The sequence below is a fragment of the Budorcas taxicolor genome, chromosome 4 (assembly GCF_023091745.1).
Source record: "Budorcas taxicolor isolate Tak-1 chromosome 4, Takin1.1, whole genome shotgun sequence".
Taxonomy (NCBI): domain Eukaryota; kingdom Metazoa; phylum Chordata; class Mammalia; order Artiodactyla; family Bovidae; genus Budorcas; species Budorcas taxicolor.
Window position 1 is genome coordinate 64,757,289 of NC_068913.1, and position 27,572 is coordinate 64,784,860.

The 27,572-nt window shown below is 40.9% G+C and overlaps 1 protein-coding gene across 1 annotated transcript in view; it reads right to left on the reverse strand.

The window, feature by feature from the left end:
- BMPER (BMP binding endothelial regulator) overlaps nucleotides 1-27,572 on the reverse strand; it is a 252,338-nt gene that overhangs the window by 181,423 nt on the left and 43,343 nt on the right. The window contains exons 4-6 of the mRNA XM_052638900.1: nucleotides 8,775-8,857; nucleotides 4,667-4,757; nucleotides 305-387 (exon numbers count right to left, since the gene is read on the reverse strand). Coding sequence (XP_052494860.1) covers nucleotides 305-387; nucleotides 4,667-4,757; nucleotides 8,775-8,857 — 257 coding nt within the window. The remainder of the gene's footprint in view (nucleotides 1-304; nucleotides 388-4,666; nucleotides 4,758-8,774; nucleotides 8,858-27,572) is intronic.

Here is a 27,572-nt window from a genome sequence, read left to right on the forward strand (position 1 = left end):
CACATGTGGCAGTGTTGCTGGTCACAACTGAGAGGGTGAGTGCTCCTAAAATCCAATGCGTTGAGACCAAGGATCCTGCTAAACATCCTACAAGGCACAGGACAGCTGCTACCTGTGAACTACCCAGCCCAGAATATTAACATTGCCAAGGCTGAGATACCCACCTTAGAGTGCTGAGCTTTTTCCTTGGTTCCACATCAGGAGGGAGAGAAAAGACTATAAAGAGACTTAGGGCTGGAGTTGGTGAGCTGAAGGCACAATTAACCAAAAGGAATACCCTGAGAACATCCAAGGCAGTACTTACAACACAGGAACACTTGGTACACTTGTCTCCTTCTGGCTGAAATTCCTCCCCTTCTCGGTACTGCACCCCCTCAAACACACAGCCTGGAAAGCAACGCAGAGTTTCGAATCAGGGTCACAGTCTTGACTCAGCTTGACATTATATCCTTCTAGCCACTGAGCAACCATCCCCACCTCCACCCCCAACTTGTACAGCACAGTCTTCAATCAGAGGACAAGAGTGCTTCAAAGTGAAAAAAAGAAAAACCTGTAGAGTACAAAAGATCGACATGGACCCAGAAACCCAAAGATGCTAGAAAGCAAACTAAATGTTGGAAGTCAGGTTGGCCTGAGCAGCAGCAGTACAGGGTTCTGAGCCATGAAGAGTCTGAGGAACTCACCAGCACCACCCCAATAACAGCCAGGGAACCAAATTCCAGAGGAGCTAGAAGAGGCAAAGAGAAGGTCAAGCCAGAGAGGTCAAGGATGAGCTTAGGAGCAAATGACATGGAGAGCTGCCACCTGGAGAGTAGCCAGAAGTGGCCAGCTCCTGCCAGACCCTTCGCACTCCTGACCTCACTCTATCTTCAGCGAGCCCACAGAGCATGGACTCTGATCACTGCCCCTGCAGGTGAGAAACATGCGGCCCAGAGAGAGGAAGGAACTCATCCAGCTGGCAGCACTGGGTGCTAACTCAGCTCCAACCCACTGGCCATACCACACAAACGGCCAGACACCAAGACGAGAAAGGACAAAGGCAAGGCAGGAGGCACCACACAGGTTTTCAGTCCCACCCTGTGTGTTGCTGAAGGAGCTAGGATGTCCACAACAAGTTTGGCTAAAAATAGGCCCAAGAGCCAGGAGGTGCCTCCTATCAGAAAGATGCCAAGGTCACTGCTCTTTTCTTAAGCGATGTCACAGATGGCCAGAAGAACAGGCTGGCCAATGACCCTGCGCCACATGGGCCATGCACAGGAGGACCGTCAGCTACGGCCAAGCCTCCTTCCTCAGGACTGCCCTCCCCAGCTGCCTTGCCAGGATAGCTGAGGTCACTTTCCACAGATAGACAGTGTGGAAAGCAGCACTTCCAATGGGGAAACTCAGAAAAGAGGGCTCTTGTGAAAAACCGACTCATGCCCCTGAGAACAGGTGTTCAAGGCCTGTCCACTAAAGCCATCAACATGCATGCTCAGTCATGTATGACTTTTTGTGGCCCCATGGACTATATGTATCCCACTAGTCTTCTCTGTCCATTGAATTTTTCAGGCAAGAATACTGGGGTAGGTTGCTATTTCCTCCTCAAGGCAATCTTCTAGACCCAGGGATTGAACCCTCATCTCCTGCATTGACAGGTGCATTCTTTACCACTCTGCACCCTGGGAAACCCAAAGTTGTCAAGAGAACCCACCAACTCGCAAAGCAGCTGGTTCCTGACAAAAGGAACATCTGAACATATGAGCATTGCCCATAACCACCCAATCAAGCCACCGGACCTGTTCATTTTAAAGCTAGATATGAAGCCTTTTGTTCAACTGAAACACATGGAGACAAATGTTACTGAAGCTGAATAGCTGGGTGAATTGTGGCTTTAAGATCTTTCTGATGCCCATAACCAGAGCCAGGGGAGGAGCCAGAGCCACCCTCCTGCTGTTCCCTTTGATCCAGGAGACCTGATAAGCTTGGTGCCCTCCTTGTGGCCATATCTCAGCACTGTTAATAACAGCAGGTGCCCATTCATCTCTTTTCAAAAGACATTTCCAACAAAGGGTCTTCAATGCTTTCATATATGTTTGCACCACTGGTTCTGTCATACAGATTGCCAGACAGGTTAACTGCACAACCCACATAATAACTTAAATAACAGATTTTTAAATGAAAACTCTTGCAAACTGTTCCCTTTACAGCCCATCCTCCTTGAGCAAAGAGTCAGATGAGAAAAGACGGAGCAGATAACTAAGAATGTCCTGCAATCTGTTTCAGGAAGAAACTGACCACAAGCTGTACGTGTTTGTCATTATGTGGAATACCATTCCATGATCAATGACAGATGCCAGTCCTTCTGAATTACAAGGAGAATACCCCAAGGCCTCAATGGACTGTCCCTCTCTAGACTTGGCTGAGGCCTCCTTCCCAAGACACAGGATAATGCAGTCTGGATGCGGCCAGATCTGAGTCTTCTGATTTTCATGCCAAAGGTTGGTCTTTGAAATTAAGGAGAAAGAATAAAGTTGATTCTTGACCCCATAACCAAGGGCAGAGTACCTACCCAGATGTCAGGGGGCTAGTGTCCAGCACTGGCAACCTAATGTTTTACCTTTTTAGTTTATATTGGGGTATAGCCAATTAATAATGTTGTCATAGTTTCAGGTGCCTAGAGAAGCAACTCAGCCATATATACACACAGATCCATTCCCCTCTAAACTCCCTCCCATCAGGGCTGACTGGCAAGCTAACTTTTAAATATTGCTTCCCAGGGCATCTAGACCCAAGCTGAACAATGATCACAGTGTGGGGTAGGGGCAGGTAGTACAGTATAGAGGCCAGAGAAGAAAAGAGGCCAGGGACCCCACCCCCACCTTTGGACTTATCCTCATTGAGTCAAATTTCTGCCTGTGTGAACTAAAAACACTGCTTCATCCCTTACTGAAATGGTGGTGAAGGCTTAACATTACAATATGTGCAATTACAGAGCTCAGCCTTTCCTTCCTGGGAACTCAACTAAAAAACAAAATGAGAGAAGCAATTGCTCAAATATGATAACTTCAGCTGCTGAAATAAATTCACTCTGTTGTTTCTATACACATACTTTCAAAGGCAGTCTAAAAATATGACTATCTCCTAAGTGAAAAGGAATGTTATATATGCCGAGTTGATTCTGCACCAATAAAGCGACAGTCTACTCAACCCAGCTGAATTCATATTTAACAGCTTTGATATCTTTTAAATCTCTATGGCATATAAAATTTGCTCTGTTCTCAATCTCAAGCTTGGCTGTGCACAGAAATTATCCAGGAGGCCTGAGTTCCACCCTCCAAGATTCTGATGGAATTGGTCTGGGATGCAGCCTGGGCATCAAGATTTATTTTTTAAAACTTCCCAGGTGATTTTCATGTGCAGCCTAAAGAATGACTGAGCTAACTTAATAAAGATCCTTTAGGCATTTTAGAATATGGTTACATGATGCAAAGCATTCAGTGCATTCAGAGGGGAAGGGTACTCAAGCAAACCCTGTTCGATAGATACAAAATAACTGAGTTATGGAAAGAATTATTTTACTTTCAACCGGTTTCTGGCCTTCACTTAAGTTTATCCAATAATACAAGTTTAACAGAAACTGCAGTGTGAAAAGGAAGCTTGGCTCAATAAAGACTGTCCAAGGAACCCAGGAAGGTTAGGAGCAGTGGAGAGAGACTGTCCTCACTGTCATTCAAAGATGAGGGAAGGTTGGACCCTGGAAGGGACTCAGGTCTGGGAGCATGGTAGACTGTGGAGGAAAACGGCAGGAGAAGGGACCAGGGGCTCATCTTCACAGAGCATCCGACGATGGTGCCTTTGCCGTTTCCTGGGAAGGCTCACAGAACAGAAGGCCCTTTGGAGATTAACTTCAAAAGCAAAGAGAAGTAGTTGTGAGTATCGCCTCCAGTGAGGAAAAGCACTCAGAGTAAAACCCAAAATGTAGAACATCTGTTGAAGAGTATGGGCCAGGGGCTTAAGGGATCAGAAAAAAATCTCTCACCTCAAAATCCCCGGGCTCGTACCTAAGGGCAAGAAAAGAGGCAGGAGGCCTTTGTAATCCTGTTCAGAGAAGTAAGAGGAAACACTCCAGCCACTGAAAAGGAAAGATCGCTTTGCTGTCAGCTAGGCCCTGGGGCCCTCTAAAAAGACAGTGGTTCCCAGTCGCTGCACCACACAGAAAACTGAGACCAGCAAAGCCTTAAGCTAAATCCACTTAGGGACCCAGCTCTCTGTGTTCAGAAAACATCTGGTCGCCTCATCACCAAGGCGAGCCGGCGAGCCCCAGCCAAGGTATTGCAATATGAAGCAGTAAAAAGACATTTCTGGAAGCAAGGGAAAGCCACAACCTTGCCTTCCAAAATAAGCATTACCTGTGGCCCTGTGGAGTGGAAAGCAGGCCTCCGGAGCCTGGAGCATCCTTGCCAAGACCTACAGCACATTGCAGTCATCCCGGGCCCGCCAGAGTCCAACCGGACATTTCTATGCAAAGAAGTTTGCTCTCCTCACCCATTAGGTACACAGACGTAAAGGGAGAAAACTTCCAGTCAGGAGTGGGAAAATCATGCATGCTTGAGAGAACCCCGAAGGATTTCAACAGTGCTGTAATGTACCAGAAAGCCACACTGCCTTCCCCTTCCTGAAAGGTTACCTGGACACGTGGGGCAGCATGTTCCCAGATGCTTGGAGGGGTTTTTACAATGAACGACACATCGCACCTCAGACTCTGTGACAACGCCTTCCTGAAAAACAGAATGCCACAATCAACGTCAGCCCCAGTATTCCCACAGAGATTTACTCACTTCTGGAAAGTAGCCAAAGTAGTAGGAGAAGAATCAAAAGACAAAAAGTGCAAAGGGGGATAGGCGTCAGGTCCATAGGTCCGTGGCACAAACGAGGTCTGATGGCTCCACTTTATCCACTGCAAACAAGCGCAAACCTGTTCTCTTCCCTGTTCTGGCTCTTTCTCTTTGACTCTGATTTCTTCCTTTCTTTCTTCTAAATCTAGTATTTAAGATTTCCTTGCTGTCTGTCCGTAGCTGACAGAGTCTAGCTATTCATTCACAACTGTTTCAGGTTTTCAACATGTATTATATGATCTATAATTGGTGTTACACTTTAAGCCATTAATTATAAACCACAGAGGGCAAACATAATATCCCAGACTGGCATCTGGAGACCCAAATCCTCACCACCCTTCCAGGAATAACTAGACACCAGCTCTGCAATCGTAGACATTTCTGGGCTTCCCAGAGAGCCTGGCTCTCACTCAGCAAATGAAGAGATCAGACAAAACTATTTTAAAGATCATACTCAGTTCAGTTCAGTTCAGTTGCTCAGTCATATCCGACTCTTTGCAACCCCATGAATCGCAGCATGCGGGGCCTCCCTGTCCATCACCAACTCCCGGAGTTCACTCAGACTCACGTCCATCGAGTCAGTGATGCCATCCAGCCATCTCATCCTCGGTCGTCCCCTTCTCTTCCTGCCCCCAACCCCTCCCAGCATCAGAGTCTTTTCCAATGAGTCAACTCTTCGCATGAGTGGCCAAAGTACTGGAGTTTCAGCTTCAGCATCATTTCCTCCAAAGAAATCCCAGGGCTGATCTCCTTCAGAATGGACTGGTTGGATCTCCTTGCAGTCCAAGGGACTCTCAAGAGTCTTCTCCAATACCACAGTTCAAAAACATCAATTCTTTGGTGCTCACAGTCCAACTCTCACATCCATACATGACCAATGGAAACTATATTATGTTAAAATAGAGACTTTCAGTCTTAATAACAAAATCAAGGGACTCATTTGCAACTGATCTTTTGACTCTAGTACTTTAATGTTGATTGAAACATTTTTTTAAATTCAATTTTCAGAGTTGGTCTTTGAAGGTTTTTCTCTATATTCCCTACCCCCTTTATAAAATGGTTTTGTGTGTTTATTAATTTTCTTTCAAGGGGAGTGGTAACAAAAGGTAAAACACTATGTAACAATCTGACAACTAGACAATTTTCTTCATCAAGCCTGCTACTATATCATCTCAATCCAACAAGGAAAGTTACATCCTAAATGTCTTCACATCTGTCAGACCTGAGGGTTCCACTACCAAGAAATTTATTGTGGTCTATATCACATCTGGGAAGGAAAAAATGTCAAAATTCCAGCCATATACAACATCAAAAAAGGAACTGGCCTTTAGTTATATAACTGAAGCAATGCAAAAAGTCCAGGATCAAATTCCCTTTAGTATCTGCAATGCAGATGCAGGATTCAGGTTACTCCCCAGCATGAATTTCCTGTCTCTGATCTTCAGATTTTCCTCTTCCAGTTAGACACTAAAAGTGGAAAATAAAGGTAAATTTTCCACCATCAAACTCCTTCAGTAAGAAGACATAAGAAATAAGCTAGAATTCAACTCAAGTGGAAATAAACCAGATCATTAGACTAGCTGTTACTGGTCTGGTACCAAGTTGTACTCAGTATACGCAGGCTCTACCAGAAGTGTTTTAAATGACAGTGTTGCTCATTCTCACAACCACTCTATGAGGTAGTACTATCCTCATTTTATGGGCATGAACGTGAAGTCTGGAGAGGTTAAGTAATCAGTTATGTGAATGGCAACAGCCATACTTTACTCACTACATCACACTCTCTCTTCTGTTACTAATTCTGTGTCCTGAGAAGAAAGATCTTGGAGAGAGAGGTTGCAATTGTGTCCTTCAGCAGAGGAGCATCTTACATGAAGACTTCCCTGATGGTACCAGTAAACAGTCATTTCCTGCATTCATAGATGAGGTCACCTTCCCTAAAGAAGGAAGAAAGTAAGCAGGAGTGGGAAGGTACTAACTAAGAGAAGGAGAAGCTTTTTGTAACTAATTTAACAGAGGTTTGCCTTTATGGTGATTGAGTAAAATGATATTTTCCCTGGTGGCTCAGCAGTAAAGAATCTGCCTACAATGTAGAACAGGGTTCAATCCCTGGGTTGGGAAGATCCCCTGGAGGAGGGCATGGCAATGCACTCTAGTACTCTTGCCAGAGAATCTCGTGGACAGAGAAGCCTGGCAGGCTGCAGTCCTTAGGGTCTCAGAGTCAGACACAACTGAAGTGGCTAAGCAGCAGCAACAGGGCTTAGGCAAAGTATTATAAAAGGAGAAAAATTAAAAGGCAAAGTTCATCCTTGGTGGTGAACATCTCCTCTCTGTGCTTCATCCTAAAGTTCAGCACTTCCTGACTCCTGGGTCTGTTGGTCTTTAAGATTTCTTTCAACAATAATTTGATATTCCTATATATTATCTCTGGGCCCTGGTGAGTGACTAGTGACCAAAGCTGATACGCAATAGGATTTTCAGGGTTCACAAATGATGATGGCTTGATATGTTATTCATTCAACAGAATATTCCCTCCCAGATAATACTGGTTTTCATCTAATTCAAACAAAGGCAGCAAAATTCACCACTGGTTCATGCAACTTGAGGATCTTCAAGACCTCTGACTATTGCATACAAATATTATAGTCCAATCCAAAAGGCAAGCGGCTGCTGCTTTCAGAGTATCCCTGTCAAAAATTGGAAATTCCATCAGTCAAGAAGCAGGGTGGTGATGGGGTGGGGCAAATTTTAGAATGAGTGTGGGCTTTGATGTTGTTAAAAATCATTGTCATCATCATTTGGTTCCATGAAGCTGACTGAATGTATAACCCAGAGAAAAAATTCAACAAATACTCACTGAATCAATTAATCTATTGTTCATATCTGTTCTACCTACTGCTTATTTTCATAAATAATTTAGATTACTACATAAATTAATTGAATATTTAACTGAATAAGTAACTGAAGATCTTATGAGTGAACATGCCCGCTGTGGACTTATAATAAGAACATGATTCCATAAGATTCAGATTTCAATAAGTTAAATGTCAATATATTTGAGATAAGATCAGAGAGAAATATGCATTATTATACTAACTGCTTTCTCCTTTAAATGCAACAGAATATCCTTGGACAGTGAAATGAACCTGGGGTAAAATGATTAAATAGCATCTTCTCTACAGAGAAAAAATTTTTAATTATGTCAAAATTAGATGAGCATTTTTTTTAACAGAGTATTTCTTTTAAAGAAAATAAGTTAGAAATTTTTGATTCTTCATTTCCCCTTTAGTTTCTCTTGCCTGTGTTTAAGACGTGTAATGATTAGAGTCACGTGGAAACAGTGCACTTTTCAGAGTTCAGCGAGCACCAGGCACAGTGGGCTCCTTAGGAGCTGAACTGGCGGTTCTTAAATCGGTTGGGTCGAAATCATGGAGATCACAATGTCCTAATTGCTTTGGTTAATACAGTTTACAGACTGGCTTCAGTTCAAAATGTTTCTAAATAAAAAAAGAAAAAGGAAAACATATATCCTCTAACAATACCTCTTTCTGCTAGCAAGAATTTGTGTTTTGCAAAGCTGACTCAACAGGAAGACATGAATTTTCCCCAAGGACATATGTATCTTCTCGGAGCTTTTCCAGGCACAATTTAACAACGGTGAACAATTCTGCTGTGTGCTTCTGGAACTAAGACCCATGCAATAACTATCCTGTACCTGTCTTGTTATGGTGAATGTCACAATAAATATAGACCAGGATAGAGTTGGTTTTTCATTCGTTTCTCATTTTTTGCTTGTTTCTTTGGAGTTTTATTCTGTGTTTGTTCTGTGTTCTGGAAAGGGTTTCTGAAAAGGACTTTATGGATTTCTTGTCACTGGAAAGTAAAATAAATGGACTTTACCTGGCACTGGCGCAGGACACAGGGTTCAGCAGGATTCTGCCATTTGAAGGAGCTGTTATAGGTACTTCCATCATAGGTACAACCTAGAAGAAACACAGAGTCAGGAAGAAAGGCCAAGAATGAATGTGAGTTTCATTTATCTTTGAAGCAAAAGAAGTTATGTCTTCTAAGCCAGAACTAGTGATCGTAGGAAACACCATGCTCCTTGGCGATTTTCCTCTAAACACAACTAAGCCTTCTAAGTATCCACTTGGCTTTTACTTACATTAATTCTTTGACTACCAAAAAGATTAACCTCACAGATTATATTTTCAAATGGAAAACCATGGATTGATGAACTCCTTAAGCCAAAATACATAACCTCGTGACTTTATTTATACCTAGTAAGTATGAAGAGGACCAGGACTCAAAACATCACCGTGAAAGGGGATTTTACACAAGACTAAATGAACTTAAGATTCCTGAAGGTCAAGAGGGAAATGTAAAACATGGCAAGAAGCAAATGCAAGAAAATTAAAATATAAAAAATGATCGCAAAATCCTATACCCATCTGACTCCTGACAAGCTACTGTCTTCAACAGATGAAACCTTCCAAGACTTGCCTCCAGCTTTAAGAGCTATGATTTCATTTTTCACTTTGATTTTACTTTTAAGTGGTGAACTAGATTAAGGAAATCTGAAACTAGACGATGTATAGATTATCCCACGTCAATTCACTAGCCAAAACAGAAGTCATGCTCATTCACTTGCAAAAACAGAAGTCAAAGGCCAGAGAGTCTCAAAAAAGGAAACAAGTTTAAGCCCCTGTAGAAAGAGCCAAATAAATAATGGTGCAAGGATCACAACCTAGATCTTAATTTAGTTTGTCCAAATAACGCCTTCTACCTTGTGAGTTAGGTTTCAAGGGAAGATGAACCCAGCTATGTCTCTAGTATGCACCCATTGGATTATCAGGAGTACACCAGGCAAATGGGATTCACCAAGCACAGCCCTACTGCTTAGCCCAAAAAGTACAGCAGTAGGAACACACAGATGGGATAATGCAGATATAAAAGGGTGTGCCTCTGTTCAAGTGACTGGCTTCTGTCAACCCATTCCACCTCAATTCACGATTTTTCTTATCCAAGATACAAAGAGAAGACTCACCTCCTTCCCTGAATTCTTTTGGATACTGCAGTGGTAATTAAAAAAGAAAAAAGAAACCTCAATACAAACAGAATAATAAAGACTTAAGAAAACTTCAATAGACATTTTCATAAACTCAGAACCATGATTCAACTTCCCAGAGAATTATGAATGATTGAAAAGGGCTCAGTAACACTCTTCTCTCTAGTTCCTACAAATCAAATTACCAAAGTACACAGCTGATTGGAAACATATTAGGGAAATGCTTTCACTATATATTTTTTAATTTCCTTTGCATGAAGTGTTACAGCGATAAAATGTTCAACCACAGGGACGCCTAGCACACTGCAAATACTTAACACCAAACCCAGAATGAATACAGTAAATTTTCAACAATGAAAACCAATATAAAACCATTTGGGCTAGCATAAATCTTATGGAACAAACACACTTAACAATAGACGTGCCATGTGCATGTCTGATTCACTACCACAGACTCACTCGGATAATAAATAACTTGTTCTGAGAGGTGGAGGTGGGGAAATCAGAGGACCAAATCCAATTCAAGTTAAGTCCAAGTAAATATGAAACGCCTGCCAAGTCTGCCAGTAGAGTTTCCAAATATGTTATACATTTTCATCCTCTGGATTAAAAAAAAAAGAAAAAAAACTAAAAGAAAGAGTGATTTTATGATTCTAATAGGGCAGGCAAAGAGATTGCCTTTTTTACTTCGCAGGAGGAAGTGCACTGTAAGCCCATCTACACCAGGCAGGAACTGCAGGCCAAGAGACTGTTCCCGAACAATGCCAGGCCATATGCAAATGACTTCCAGGAGTAGGGCAGAAGTCTCTAGATTATTCCACCCAGTATGGAATAAAAGGTATTGGCAGAGTGGTCCACAGTGCAGGGAACCCAGCCATGTTTTCTGCCTCAAATAACTCAAAATGAAGTCTGGCTCCTACACCAGTTTAACATATAAAGACCAAGATCAAATTATGACCAGCTTAACACCTGAGTCCATATAATAGATGTTCCCAAATGTTGGATGAGTCAGAATGATTGAATAGACTCAAAACTATCAGTATTAATCTCTTTCAAAAGTAAAAGCTATATCTTCTCATTCTTCACCTACCCTCAACAGCATTGGCTGGTTTTGGCAACTCCAGTAGACCAAGCATCCTAGGTCGATTTCAGATGTAAGGGATTCTTGGGAATCAGATAATTTTAAAAAGGCTATTTTCACTGTTCTTTGGGTTCATGTTCTAAGATAAACATGCCATCTTAATGCAAAACGCTAACATGAGCTATGTGAAGAGTCACAAATACATACAATCAAAAAGATCCTCAGGCTTACTCCAGGATTACCTCCTATTCTCTGTAAGGCAAACTTCTTTATAATAAAATCTCTTTTGCCACCAACTTTATACTGCTAGCAGGGAAGACTGGCAACATCTTGCCCCTTGAAATCCCAGAGGAGGAATATAGTAAATATCTATTATCGGCCAGAGTAGAAAGAAAGACACACACAAAAAAAGGTCCATTGTACATTAAGGCAGTGTTTCTCAAACCACTTCTTGGGAAAAGTTTGTTTTGTTTTTGTTTTTCTAATTCAGTGTGGGCCGATACATTCACAAAATATAAAAAAAATAGATTACTATAAAAATTAAATTTAAAAGACTATGGCAAAATATAATTATTATTATATGTAATGGGTATAAAATTATTTAGAATCATGAGAAACATTTCCAGTGGCTTACTCTCTAATTCTGTACTTTTCTCATTGTAGATCAGCATTGTCATCTCTGGACCAATAGAGACTTACAGAGCACATTTTGAGTTGCTCTGCATTGAGGGATATGTCATGGGATGGGGGAACAGCCCAAAGAAACAACCAAAAGATTTCAATCTTAGACATTTAGAACTAGAAGTCAAATAGCAGATAATAAACTTTCTTTCTTTCATTTACATATAAGAAAATCTGCACAAACAAGATTAAAGTGGTTTACTCAAAATTAGAAGGCATTAGGTGTAAAACTAACACTAAAACCTGGTCCTGCGTGAAATCCACCTTTTCACATCCAGGTCTAAACTCACAGTATTATTTGGGCACTTTCTAATTCATAAGCTCTTTTGTATTGAGGACTTAATGGCCCAGGAAAAAAATCAACTCTGTCCTTTTAAATTAAATGATAGACTATCCAGGAACTTAATGAAAGAGTGGACAAGCTGGGCAACAGACAAATGGTTAGGCAACCAGTAAAGTCACTTTTCCTCTTCAAATATTTTAAAATAAATGTTCGAGAAGGAGATTTATAAATATTCATTAGTTTTCTTCTGGAGATAAAAAGCCTTCCAGATTCCAAGAGCATCATGAAAACCACCTATACAGTAGCAGGAAGAATGGTTATTTTCTGATGAAGTCACTGTACTATTTTTACACCTGCAGCTCTCAATCTAGCATGATTTTGCCTTCCCCTTCCAATATCCACCCAGAGGACTTTTCATAATGTTAGGAGATATTTTTAGATGTCACAGGCTGGGGATAAAGGGGCTTAAATGGTTCTACCGCACAGGAGTCAGAGATGCTGCAAACACTCCACAATGCACGACAAAGAACCAACCAGCTCACAACGTTAACTGTGCCAACGTTCAGAATCCCTGATCTAAACCATCACACGAAGCCCAAAATGGTTTTTCTTCCCCAAACTAAAATAGTACAAAAAAGCTATACAGTACTTGTGCATTTATTTCAGCTTTTTTATATTAAATATTTTCAGGGTGAGGAAGAATTTCAGAGCATTTTTTAAACACATACACACTATTGTAGAGAAGCCTGGCCCAGTCAACTAGGAAAACAGCATGGCAACGGAAACAGTTCAGTTTCAGTTTCAGTTCAGTCACTCAGTCGTGTCCATGGACTGCAGCACACCAGGCCTCCCTGTCCATCCCCAACTCCCAGAGCCTACTCAAACTCATGTCCATTGAGTCAGTGATTCCATCCAACCATCTCATCCTCTGTCATCCCCTTCTCCTTCTGCCTTCAAACTTTCCCAGCATCAGGGTCTTTTCAAATGTGTCAATTCTTCGTATCAGGTGGCCAAAGTATTGGAGTTTCAGCTTCAGCATCAGTCCTTCCAATGAATATTCAGGACTGATTTCCTTTAGGATGAACTGGTTGGATCTCCTTGCTGTCCAAGGGACTCTCAAGAGTCTTCTCCAACACCACAGTTCAAAAGCATCAATTCTTTAGCGCTCAACTTTCTTTATAGTCCAACACACATCCATACATGACTATGGGAAAAAGCATAGTTTTGACTAGATGGACCTTTGTTGGCAAAGCAATGTCTTGCTTTTTAATATGCTGTTAGGTTGAAGGACATAAATAAATTGAATCCACAATTAAGTAATAAAACTCATTTTTCTTATTAGTTGTGACCTTTTTTGGAAGCCACATTATCCCAAGGGAGAGAGAATGCCATACATTTTCATCATTCTGTTATTAAAATAGCTGTTAAAAATCATCAGGACCATAAACAAATAAAGCACTGGCCACCTAATGAATCTTAGCTCCACCCAGTCTCATCCTTCTAATTTTAATCCTCTCTTTTTTCACATTAACATTAGCCTACGGATCTTATCATTACCAATAACTTAACCCCAGCACCCAAAGGCCTCACTACATGGCCCCAACCTACCTTTCCAGTCTTCTGCCCTCATTCCTGGAACTAAGTCTCTGGAGTTACCTAATCGTAAAGAACTTGAATGCTTCTTTAAATAGGTTCAAGTTCTTCAACCAAGGCTATCTGGCTCCTGCCTTCATCATCCCACTGAAACGTCACTCTCTTCAGCTGCAGCTGCCTACATGTGCCTGATCCAAGGGGACACACAGCCCTTATCTTAGAAGACTTCTCCGTAGCAAGTCGACCACATTTTCCTTTGTCCATCACTCCCCAGTTCAGTTCAATTCAGTTCAGTCGCTCAGTCGTGTCCGACTCTTTGCGACCCCATGAATCACAGCACGCCAGGCCTCCCTGTCCATCACCAACTCCCGGAGTTCACTCAGACTCATGTCCATCGAGTCCGTGATGCCATCCAGCCATCTCATCCTCTGTCGTCCCCTTCTCCTCCTGCCCCCAGTCCCTCCATCACTCCCCACCACCCCACTTTTCCAGATGCTCTCATACAATTGTCTTTCCATTCCCTCTACTCTTGCCTCAACTTAAGCTGCTGGGTGTTCCTCATCTGGACTATTACAACAGGCTCACTGACTGCTTATGGCTGGGATGGAATCCTTTTCCAGGCACCCTCCTACACAACTACCAGTGTGTGCTCTTTCAAATCCAGGTCTTATTATATCATTCACACACTTGAACTCTTTATCAGTGACTGATGGTTTAGCCTAGCTGAAGTACACACTGGTACTTATCGCCAATCTCTGTTCTCTAGACCAACTGGATCAGAGTCTCTGGAAGTAGGAAGCAGAAGAGGAATCTAATGTGTGGCCAGGATTGAAAATCACTGACTTTTACTATAAAATTCAAACTTAGCATATGCAACTCTCAGATCTGGCCTTGACTCACTTCTTTGTTCTCTTATCTGCTGCTCCGAACCTCCCCACACTTCTCCCAAAAATCACCAAATAATGTAACCCTGTGATTTCGCAAATGCTGGCCCCTTCTTAAAAAACCCAGACCTCTTCCATTTCCCTCCATTCCCATTATCCTCACAAGGACACAAAAGTCACCCAGGCTCTCCTTCCTTGTGTCGCTAACTTCTCTTTCCAGACTTAACTCAAGGTCACAGCCTATGAGAGGCCTTCCTAGAAACTTCCCTGCTCAGGGAAGTTCCAGTGCTCCTTCTCCAGGAAGACTTGGCCTTTCAAACATCTATTTCAAGGTACAGCACTGCATTTAGCAGGTACTTAATCATGTCTCATTTCACCAATAATATATAGTAAACATCAATATACAAACTATTCCTGCAAACCGCCAGGAAAAAGAAATGGAGAAAGGATGACATTCCTTGGATGTCCTGTTTTCTCCTTTGGCAGGTAGTCCACTTCAAGTCACTATTCCACCTCCAGAAACAATCAAGTTTTCCTGGAGCAACTCAGATGCCAAAGTCTGTCTCTTCTAATACCAACCCCCATCCCCATTCTCCCATGGCTCAGGTCAGCTAGAGCCGAATGCAGTGGAGAAAAGTCCTTGAGCAGCCCAGCACTTACACACCCTTAGAAATGAGAAGCATATCAACACATCCTCAGCCCCCTTCTCCCATACTGGCACACCTCACTTTCAGGATCCCTTTTCTTTCCAAAACCCACCTTGGTCCTCCAAGTTACTGGTTTACTTTTTTTCTTTTTTCTTTTTTTTTTGGAAGTACGGAGCAGCATGCAAACTGCCATATTTATTTAAAAGAAACCAACCGTAGGGTCTTTGAAATCAGTTCATGCCCACCTGGTACAGGGAAGCGGAGCAGGTCGGTCTGCCATTCTTTGCTGTTTCCAGGTCACCTGATCTGGTAGTCCCCGCTCCCTGGTCTTGGTCAATAATCCCCAAATTACTTCAGCCCAATACAATTTATTTAATGAACCATTTTTCGGACACTGCTCTCCAGGAACATATGGAAGTATAATCAAAAGGGATAAACATAAAACCTGACTAGCCATTCTAGGGCTTAAATCTTGTCCTCAGGAGTTCATTTAAAACAGCCTTTTATTACTCTTCAAGGCTGTACCTACAATGAATCCTGCAGGCAATTTTGCTTATTTTTAGCTAATGGGAATTTTATAGTCAAACCATTTCCTCAATCCCAAGAGAAAGACTCAGACCCATGAACTGAGTTCTTGAAGAGTGGTGCGTGCCCCCTGTCAGAATAGTATTTTCCGTAGCTTTTTTGTTTTGTTTTCCAATTATGAGTTTAAAACATGATTGAAATAAAGTAATTAACAATAGAGAAAGAAATGGTGGAAGGCTATGTAACTTAATTTTTGATGATTTCTGAATAAAAACCTAAATACACAGAAATATCAGGTGCATACAGATGACTTGTAAACTCAACTCACTTCACCGGTATAAAGGAAAGCAAAATCTCCATGTGATCTGCTTGGATTTCTAATCCATGTGCTTACTGAAGACTGAAGTGATGACACTGTGGTTTACAGAACCTGTCTCATGACTTTACAACATTGTAATACATACAGTATCTGGCATTGATGCTAAGATAATAGAACAGAGTCTATGAGTCACAAACAAATTAGGCTTCTATTTGATGAAACACAATTTCAAACTTTAATATAACTGATACAATAAAAGAAATATGCAATGCCTTAAGGACAAAAATGCCTGCAACAACTATTTAATACGAGCCACATCACCCATCATTCCTGCATCTGACCTGGTCTTATCATTGTTGTTATTGTGAGAATTGACTGGTTGGATCTCCTTGCAGTCAAAGGGACTCTCAAGAGTCTTCTCCAGCACCACAGTTCGAAAGCAATAATTCTTCGGCACTCAGCTTTCTTTATGGTCCAACTCTCACATCCATACCTAACTACTAGAAAAACCATAGCTTTGACTAGACAGACTTTTGTTGGCAAAGAGATGCCTCTACTTTTTAATATACTATCTATTATAGCTTTCCTTCCACGGAACAAACACTTCTAAATATGGGAGTGCTTCTACCTCTAGGCTGAATCAGTATTGCAGCAGCCATGCTACCCACCATATCCCACTGTCGAATAGCCAATATCCACTGTTTCTCACAAGGCAAAAGACAAATAACTATTTTGAGCTCATACTGAGCAAAAATGAAAAAAGAAGAAAAACCTGCAGAGATTGTCCTGTGAAGTCACAAGTGCGGTTTTCTAATGCAGGAAAATGTCCCTAGAAGCCATTTCCAAAGATGAATTCCAAAAATATTTTCAGAAATATTACATAAACAACCCTCCAACAAGAGAGAAGGAAAGAGAAAAGTTATTGCATAATTATTATAGGTGAGGCACCGTACTTGGAATTTTCATATACAACTTAATTTTATTCTTATTAAAAGCACTCTAGGGCAGATAATATTTTACCCCTAGTTTTTAAAATGAGGATCCAATATTCAGAAAAGCTAAATTACTCTGTCCAGGTCACACAGCCACTCTATATTTTAGTCCAAAGTCCATGTTCCATTCATTCACTGGGTCCTGCCAGATGCATGGAAGAAACTCAGAAAGTAGTAGCTCCAAGAGTAGAAATAATATCCCTGGAGAGGATGACATGCTGCCTTTCACTTGCTCATTTACATGATCCTTTAACATCATGTTCCAGTGATGTCTGAAAACCAGTATTATAGAGTAAAACTGGAAGAAGCAAGACCCTATTCTGTGGATTTATGTTTACTCTGTTCTAAATGCCTTTACCTCTGGCTATGAACCATGCTGTGTCTCAGGCCTTTTGACATGATGAAGCCACAAACAACAAGGGATCAAAAGATCAAACCCCCTTCATGGATCACAGTCTTGTTATGGCAAAGGGGCTGTGTAACTCAATGAAGCTATGAGCCATGCCGTGCAGAGCCACCCAAGATAGATGGGTCATAGCAAAGAGTTCTGACAAAACAAGGTCCCCTGAAGGAGGAAATGGCAAAACACTCCAGTTTTCTTGCCACGAGAATCTCATGAACGGTATGAAAAGACAAAAGGCTATGGCACCAGAAGATGAGTCCCCAGGTCAGAAGGTGTCTGATATCCTACTGGGAAAGAGCAGAGGGCAATTACTAATAGCTCCAGAAAGAAAAGTGGCTGGGCCAAAGTGGAAATGACGCTCAGTTGTGGTTATGTCTGGTGGTGAAAGTAAAGTCCAATGATGAGATGGTTAGATAGCATCACCAACTCAATAGATATGAATTTGTGTAAACCCCAGGGGATAGTGAAGGACAGGAAAGCCTGGCATGCTGAAGTACATGGGGGTGCAAAGAATCAGACATAACTTAGCGACTGAACAACAACAACAAAAATCAAACATCTCAGGTCCAAGTCATGCATTTCCCAAAACAGGAACATAGTTCATGATTTGGAGTACACAGGAGCAGTGTAAGAAAATAAAATTTATTTGAATACAACAAAATAACCAACAGTCTCATAACAAAACTTATGGCAGCCACATGGAGTAGTCATGAATGGGAGAAGTCATCCTAAGTTTCCTGAACATAATTTCAAAGACATCAGTAAAAATCTCTTTGATGAGCTAAAGAGTGAGCTACATTCGACACACATTTGAAATGTCATTTGTGGGACCAATGTATTACCCTGCATCAGTTTTATACTTTGAGCTACATATCGCACAGATGCAACCATCATGGTTGATTAGATAGGATGTTTAGGGCTCACTCCAAAAATACTGTTAGGAATATCTTACCATCTCCCTTTTTCTCATTTATATTTTGAAATAATTATAGATACACAGGAAGGTACAAAAAAATCTACAGGAAGGTTACACCCACCCTTCACCCAGTCTCTCCTAGTTAACATCTTGGGTCACAATAGTACAGCATCAGGATCAAGAAACACATTGGTTGACATTGATGTGGTCCACTGAGCTTTTTCAGATTTTACCGATTTTACATGCACTCATTTGTGTGTGTGTGTGTAGTTCTATTCAGTTGAATCACACATGCAAATTTGTGTAACCAATCAACATACAGAACTGCACTCTCACTACAAGGCCTTCTCAAGCTACTCATTTATAACTACACTCACTCCACTTACAGCCTCCATCCCTAAGCCCTGACAACCATGAATCAGCTCTCCATCTTTGTAATTTTGTTATTCAAGAATGTTATATTTTAAAAAAGAATGTTGCATAAATTACTCTGTAGCCTTTTTATATGGGTTTTTTTTTTCCTCTGAGAATAATTCCTTTGAGATCAATCCATGTAGCTTCATGGATCAATGTTTTGTTCCTTTTTATTGCTGAGTAGTATTCCATGGTATGGATGTACCAGTTTGTTTAACCACTCCCCCACTGATGGTAGCTTCCAGTTTTTTTGCCTATTACAATTAAAGCTGCTGTGAACATTTGAGTAGAGGATTTGGGGTGAAAGCAGGTTTTCACTTTAAGGTATACATAGCTCAGAGTGCAATTGCTGGGTTATATGGTAAGCGTATATTTGAGGTGAAGTCGCTCAGTCGTGTCCGACTCTTTGCGACCCCGTGGACTGTAACCTACTAGGCTTCTCCGTCCATGGGATTCTCCAGGCAAGAATACTGGAGTGGATTGACATTTCCTTCTCCAGGGAATCTTCCCGACCCAGGGATCGAACCCAGGTCTCCCACATTGGAGGCAGACGCTTTAACCTCTGAGCCACCAGGGAAGAGTAAGTGTATATTTAGTTCTATAAGAAACTGCCATACTGATTTCCAGAGTGGCTGAAACATTTAGCATATTCACCAACAATATATAGGAGATTTTCCACATCTTTTCCACCATTTGGGGTTATCATGCTATACACTGTTTCTGCTGCTTAGTTGCTCAGTCTTGTCTGACTCTGTGTGACCCTATGGACTGTAGCCTGCCAGGCTTCTCTGTCCACGGGATTCTCCAGGCAAAAGTACTGGAATGGGTTGCCATGCCAGCCCAGGGATCGAAGCTAGGTCTCCAGAATTGCAGGCAGATTCTTTACCCCTGAGCCACCAGGGAGGCCCATGCTATACATTCTATGAATATATATTTGCCATTTTGCTAAGTGAGAAATGATATCTCACAGTGATGACATTATATCTCACCCTCCTCCACCTAAACCTGGCATACACAAACTCATAATTTAACCAGGGGAACAATCATTCCAGTGACTTTCAAAGTTGTTGACCATCATGTGAGGGCTGATTCAGAATATAGATGCCCAGTGGAAACAACCCAAATGTCCACTGATGGATGAATGGATAAAAAAAAATATGGTGTATATATACAATGGAATATAATTCAGCCTTTAAAAGAATGAAATTATGATACATGTTACAACATAAATGAATCTTGAAGACAATGTGCTAAGTGAGATAAACCAGACACAAAAGGGCAAATATTATAGGATTCCACTTATACAGAGGTACCTAGAATAGGCAAATTCACTAAGACAAAAACTAGAATAGAGGTTACCAGGGGCTGCAGGAAAAGGAGAATGAGGAGTTACTGCTTAATAAGTATACAGCTTCAGTTTGGGATGATGGAAAAAGTTCTAGAAAAATATTCCAGAGAAGATTGCATAACAATGCATTTAATGCTACTGAACTACACACTTTAAAATGGTAAATGTTATGCTTTGTGTATTTTACCACCATCAAAATTAATAAAAAACACAGATGCGTGGGCCTTGCCCACTGACAATTATTTCCCTTGGTCTGCAGTGGGGCTGGAGCATCTGAGTATTTCACAAACAGCCCTGGCAATTCTAAGGCACATTCAGGTTCAGCACCCCTGCATTTTACAGCAGACAAAACCAAGGCTTTGGAAAGAAATCACTGAGTGAAAGTCGAGTAACTAGAAGTGGCAGAGGAGGGAACTGATTCCAGATCTAATTCCAAGTCTAGTCCCCTTTCACTTCATTCTTCAAATGACTGAGAATCTTTACAACTATCCAATCCACAGGTCCCAAGGCACACAAGCTCTGTCTAGATGCCTGAAAATATGACCCTGGCTTCTGCATTTAGCACCTCAATGTGGTCTTGCCTCTAGAGGTTTGAAGTTGTAACCTTGCATTCACAGCCTCATCAAGGTAGCCACACTGCAGACACCCAAACCCCAAATATCAAAAATTCCAACTGTATTTTTAAATCTGATCCCTCTGCTGGCTCCACGTATGGCATAGAGAATGCCCAGACATTCTCAGGGAATCAGGGGGCTGCCTCATGTGCTAAACATCAGCTAGTTCATGCCCACGCATGTTTGCAGATAAACAGATACACAGCCCTGTAACCACCAAGCTACTGGAAGCATAATTAGATGACTCCGGTGTAAATAAGCTCATCTCAGTGAAGGAGACACTCAAGTTTACGAACATACCAAGGTACTTTGTTCACCTTTATTACCACATCAGTCCTAGTAAAATGTGAGCCTCTCTGGCAGATAGATTTCTAAGGCAAACAAACATTAGTTCTCAAGGTGAGATACCTGTCAAAAAGAGAACCTAAAACATTTGATCCTAAAAACCAATTGTGCCAACTTCTAAAGAGACTGAAAGAGACTATTCTCTGATCAAAGCCCAATAAGACTACTTCTAATTGTTGCATGATGGTCACTTAAAAATAATGAATAGATGCATAGATTTATGTATCTTCATAGAGTGATGTATCACACATACAGACATACTTTCAATTTTGCAGCTGCCAAACTCAGGCGGCAAATAAAAGAGACCCTAAACAGATGTTGGTAGCTTCTATTTCAAATCACTGCTTCCCTGCAGTTTTTAAAGATGCATTCCAACTTTCCACTTGGAATACCTACCTTTATTTTTATCTCCATGAAACAATTCTATCAGAAGCCTCAGAGGAGATAAGAATGTTTTGATTCTAAGACATTTCAAGATGATAGGCGTCATCGTGATTTCATTCTTGTAAGTGAAATATCAGACCAGAGGAGGGGAAAATCATTTTAAAGGGCAGAGCACCTTACTCTCCATGAGCAAGTTAGATGCAGTCACAGAATAGTTTTCAGAGCCACTGTAGAAAACTCAAAGCCAATTTTAAAGTGTGTTTTATGTGATGTCACAAAAGGAAGTACGTAATCCTATCAAAATGACAGCAACTAGGAAATCTGAAGTCATAACTGGTGAAAAATCTACTGAAAATTATATTAAGGTTATCACTAAGTCTGTAAGTATGAAATATACTACAGCTACCGCCGCATGAAAATACACTTAGGTTATGGTGATTTTAAGGACTTTTTAAAATCTCTATGGAATTCAGCAAAGAAACAGTAAGGCATCAGGAGTTTGGGAACGGTTTAGAGACATGCTGCCATTTTTTCATTTCTATTATCCATTTTAACTCTCTTCCTAAAATTCTCACTCAACTCTTTTAAAGTCCTGCTGAATTCCAAAGTGAATTTAAGATGTATATGGCTCAACGGTAATGCACTAAATACACAGTTGACTTCATGAGTCACGCACTAAACAAGGAAGACTGGAATCTGGTTCCAATTTTCCTTTCTCCTCCTTGCCTTTTTCCAACATACATTCACCTACCATGTGCCACGCACCGTGATCACAACTGAGAATACTATGGCCCCTCACAGAACCTCTACTTTAGTGGGAGTCAGAGAAAAACAAAACACGAAATCACAGTTGTGCCTAGTGTTAATTCCACAGCAAGTAGCACTGAGGCCAGGAAGTGATGTCTACAGTGAGAGCTGAAGAAAGGATAAAAGTCAACTAGATGACGTTGGGTGGAAAAGCAGGCATACAGAGTGAACAGTGTGTACAAAGCCCCATGACAAGAAGCACGCACAGAACAGTGAGAGAAACAATGTCCAGCCACAGGAGTCCAGAACAAGAGGAGGCTAGAAAGACAAGTAGGAGCCAGACCTTACAGGGATGAAAGGGAATAGCCAAGGGTGAGCACTTTCCAGCATTTGCTGTTTGCAGGACCCGTAAGGTTTATTCTAGCTCTAAGTACCATTTATGACACATGTTTCTACTGCCATGCATACCAGAGCTGCTCTGAGTATGGTCGGTAGAGTCTAAAGTGACTCTCAAGACTTCCACTCCCTTATACATCCACCTTTTATAATCCCAAGAGCGGACAAGACCTGTGGATGTGATGGATATCATTCCCATAATTAGGTTATGCAAAGACGAAGCAATTTTGCAGGTGTAATTAAGATCCCTCATCAATTTCACTCTGAGTCGTTGCTGCTGCTGCTGCTAAGTCGCTTCAGTCGTGTCCGACTCTGTGCGACCCCATAGACGGCAGCCCACCAGGCTACCCCGCCCCTGGGATTCTCCAAGCAAGAACACTGGAGTGGGTTGCCATTTCCTTCTCCAATGCATGAAAGTGAAGTCGCTCAGTCATGTCCGATTCTTTGTGACCCCATGGACTGCAGCCCACCAGGCTCCTCTGTCCATGGGATTTGCCAGGCAAGAGTACTGGAGTGGGGTGCCATTTAAAGAGGGAATTTTTCCTGAGTGCGCCTGACCTATTACGTGAGCCCTTAAAGAGTCTATAGGTCAGAGAGACACTTTCTGTTAACCTTGAAGAAGTAACCATTCTATAACCACATGGAATTGAATTCTAGTAACATGAGCTTAGAAGATGACCTTGAGCTTCAGATAAAACTGTGGCCCTAGCTGATCTTGACTGCAGCTCTATGAGACCCACCTAAGCTATGTCCAGAATCCTAACACATGGAAATGATGAGATAATCAAGGACTGCTATTTCGGGCCACTAAGTTTGTCATAACTTACTATGCATCAGTAGAAAATATATCAACTGGACATTGGTAGCTGAAGGAAGATCTGTTAGGCTGGTAACCATTGAAGAGGATTCCCATGTTTTTTTATATAGGTGCCAGGTCCACATTTGATTGCAACGCTTTGCATATGACAGGAAACCAGGACCACACTTCATAACAATGAGAAACATTTTCAATTTGCCCACTTCAGAAAAGTAAATACTGATGCACCCCAAGTCAGCAGCAAGACTTGGAAATGCAGTTTTGTAACTGAAAGGCAATCACAAGCTTTTCACGTAAACTGCCTTCCAAAGCCCATGGAGTCTAAAACACAGAGGCTGTAAATGAAAGGACAGAAACAAATGTGACAGAGAAAACAGATCTCTGTTTTAAGTCTTCTTACTAGTTTTAACAAGAACAGGTTTTTGTAAAGTATGATTTTAATGTTAACAAGATCCTTTCATACAAATAGGTTCTTTTTTGTTTTATTTAAATGCAAAAATAGCCGGTTTATATTATGGGAAACCAATCTATGAAACATAACATTTTATACATATTTTTTCAGTTAGAGAAAAGGAGGGAGGAAAACAAACCCCTCAAGTTTTCTTTTTTTTTTTTTCTTGTCCTTAAAAACACATTAACAACCTCCACTCAAATTTCTGGGGCTAAGTAGGTGAAATTAGTTATACTGTTAAAAGTTAAAATAGTTATAGGTTATAACACACACACAAGCATCTCATAACCCAACAATTTCAAGAAACACATTAGGAATTCTCCTAAGCTCAAAAAAATCATGGTAAAAAATGACAGCAGTACTAGAATCAAGTAGCTCAGTGATGGGAATGTTTTTCAGAGCAATGTAATTTCTTAAAATGTTTAAAGTTATATGTCAGAGGCTCAGCATTAAAGAAGCTAAGAGTTAAGCTAGCAGAGACTGCTTTCTGTATGCAGAGACTGACCCTGGAAGGATTCCCACAAATCCGGGAAATGGTTATCTCCAGGAAAGGGTACAAGGTGGCTAGGGTCGAGACTAGGACAAAGCCTTACTTTTACTGTAGGATGCTTTTGTGTATTTTTAATTTTATGAATGGATTATCTATTAAAAATATTTTATGAAACCAGGCATACGCACAAAAGAGAAAAGATCAACTAAATTGTCTCAGTACACTGCAGTACAGTCATGGATACTGAAGAGGAAAAGAAAGTAAGCTAGGGGTTCCCCAAAACAGTTCATAAGAAAAGCCACAACCTCCTAAGCCACATGTTGTTTCCAATACCTCCATAAAGTTTCACTGCCCACATAATTCCTTTGAAATTGCTGGTCCACCCAGAGTGTAAAAGTCCAGGGAAGCAGAAAGGGTGTGACAGAGACAACACTGCTGCGAAGTTGATGCCAGCGTCTCTCTGGTTCCTTCATCTCTGGAGCGCTCCTAATTCTCCAGTCACTCTTCCTTCCTTCCCGTCTAATAGGCAGCATATGTGTTACCAGGAAGAAGAATGGAGTGTTTGGAATCTGAGTCCCGCTACTTCTGAGCAACTGTGCATCTTTAAAAAAAAAAATCTCTTCACCTCTTTAAGTATCTCTGTTTCCCCATCTGTGAAGTCAGAATAATAATAACCCCCACCTCAGAGACTATAACATTATCTATGAAAACCTAAAGATTGGAGTTTGTCTATTTCAAAATATTGTCTGAATCACCATACAGTTTATATGACTGATGGAGTATTAACCTTAAGGCAGGTTATACCTTATTTGGGATATGAAACCTGGGGCAAACGGCATCCAGGTCAATCATATATAACAACCACCAGAGAATCTGGTCATGTCTAAAAGAAAGGAAAACAGAGGCTGGGGAAAGAGCTGCTCTTTTGTTTGGGCAGCAGGCAATACACAGTTAGGACTGCCAAAGCAGTCTGGTTAAAAGCAAACAACCAGATGGACACAAGCATGGTTAACTCAGCCTTTCCATCTTAAAACATGTAAACAAGAGGACAATTTACTCTGTCAACACAGGGATTTATTATTTTTTAAGTTTTTTTTTTTAAGTTCATTCCTGTATATGGTAATCAGCTGGCTCCCTCCAAAACAGCCACGTAGCAATATTCTGAAAGGCATAGTCATCTTCCAGGTCATTCTCACAGCAACAGGCAAAGTAACCCCTTCTGTGTGAACCTGCACTACGTGAAAGGCAGTCTGTAATTAATAATACTCAATCTTTTACCATTATTCATACTTTGGTCAGCACTTGGTCTCTGTAAATAAGCCTAGAACCTAGGATGGGTGTCCAATTTTGGAAATCACTGTGCAAATATTTATATCGTGTCTCTTTCATTTTCTGAGACACCATAGGATCTTTTAAAATCAAATATAAAAATTAAACTATTAAAAAACACAACCCATGGGATCATAATCATAGAAAAACAAGATGAAGCACAAAGAAATCAGAGAAATCAAAGGCAAAAGAAGACTGTGGAAAATAAATCCCACTTAACAAATGAAAAACTATGTTCTTCTATCTTTCATCAAAGTATTCTGGACCATTAATATTTTATGCTGTATATAAAGAAAGAGAATGGAATTGAACCTATAAAGGTTTGAAACACACCTTATTCATTTATGATACACTAATAACAAACATATTCAAATAACAAATACATTATTGTTCATGAAAGAACCCCAGATTAAAGAGTGGTTTGCAGTCCAAGTAAATACAGAAAAGCAGCCAAAACTGTCTGTTTGACTCTCAATGATCTCATTTGTTTTTAATCAAACAATATTGAGTTTTTTCAAATTAGATTAATCTTTTGCCCAGTTTTTAAGCTATTTGGATAAAAATGTATAACAATTATTAGCATAAAATAATCTGAAAAGTACACTGAAACATTTGCTTAAGAAGAATTCATTATAATTTACTTGCTTTTTCTGTTTTAAAGAATAATCTGGCTTCATAAAAGGTATAAGACTAATTTGGTAAGCAGTGTCATCCTATAAATACCTGGCACGGGATCAGTAAATACTTGACTGAATGAATGAATGAATGGAACATATGAGCAATGTGACTGAAGCAAACAAGAACACAAATCCCTATACACACACATACACACACACAAAACCTTCCTAAAAACCTTTTGGAAATAATGAGTTTTCATATTTCTAGCTTCAGCAGATTTACTCTACTGCTTCCTTTTCAGTATCAACTTATTTTCTGAGGAAAATAAGCAGAAGTCATGATAGGATTCTTCATGTGCTTGTCTGACTCCTCTACTTTCCTCCAAACAATTAACAAACAAAAACTTAAAAGCCCAGAAAATGGTATTTTAACAAGTTCCCTAGGTGATATGAGTGGACGGCAATGCCGAAGAAATATTCCATGACTTTGTGTGGATTATGACCTTCACCTGAGAGCTTCCCCACAACAGCCCTCTTTGGATGTGATGAACCCCTTGATCACAAAAATGAGTCACCCCTTCTGGAAAGCCTTCCCCAGTGCACTGCGCTTGTCCTCTACTCTCTGGCATACCCTCCCTAGAGAACTTCACCCACCAGATGGTAATTCTTTGTCCCTCTGGTACAGCAAGCTCCTTGAGGGCATGGACACCCTCTGGTTGACCTCTGGGTCACTAACACCTTGGTAAATGAATTCAGTTTTCTGAGCCCTCAGTTTCCTCGTATATAAAATGAAAAAGATAGAAATGGCCTCGCTATTGTGAGGACTAAGTGATGAGCATAAGCCAAGTAACCCAGTGTCCAGCAGTGTGGGTGCCTTTGGGACCACTACTATGAAGGTAACAGGTAGGATAAAGTTTTCAAAATCAATCAACATCTCACCAGCCACAGGGCTTCAACAACACTATGTGGAAAGGCAAATGCCACAACTTTCTCAGAGTTCTTGGTAAATACAAAGAGATTCCACCTTTTATCACACCAAAAGGGGAACGACATACAGAAGATTTTGTTTTCTGTAGGAACAAGGTCATAACTGAGCCTAGCCTCAAACAAAGAATAGCAATGACCATTAAAAACTTATAGGGAATGAGTATGGTCTTTATGAATATAATAAATTGTGGTGGTGGTGGTTTAGACGCTAAGTCATGTCCAACTCTTTGCAACCCCATGGACTGTAACCGCCAGGCTCCTCTGCCCATGGGATTTTCCAGACAAGAATATGGAATGGGTTGCCATTTGCTTCTTCAGGGGATCTTCCTGACCCAGGGACTGAACCCAGGCCTCCTGCATTGCAGGC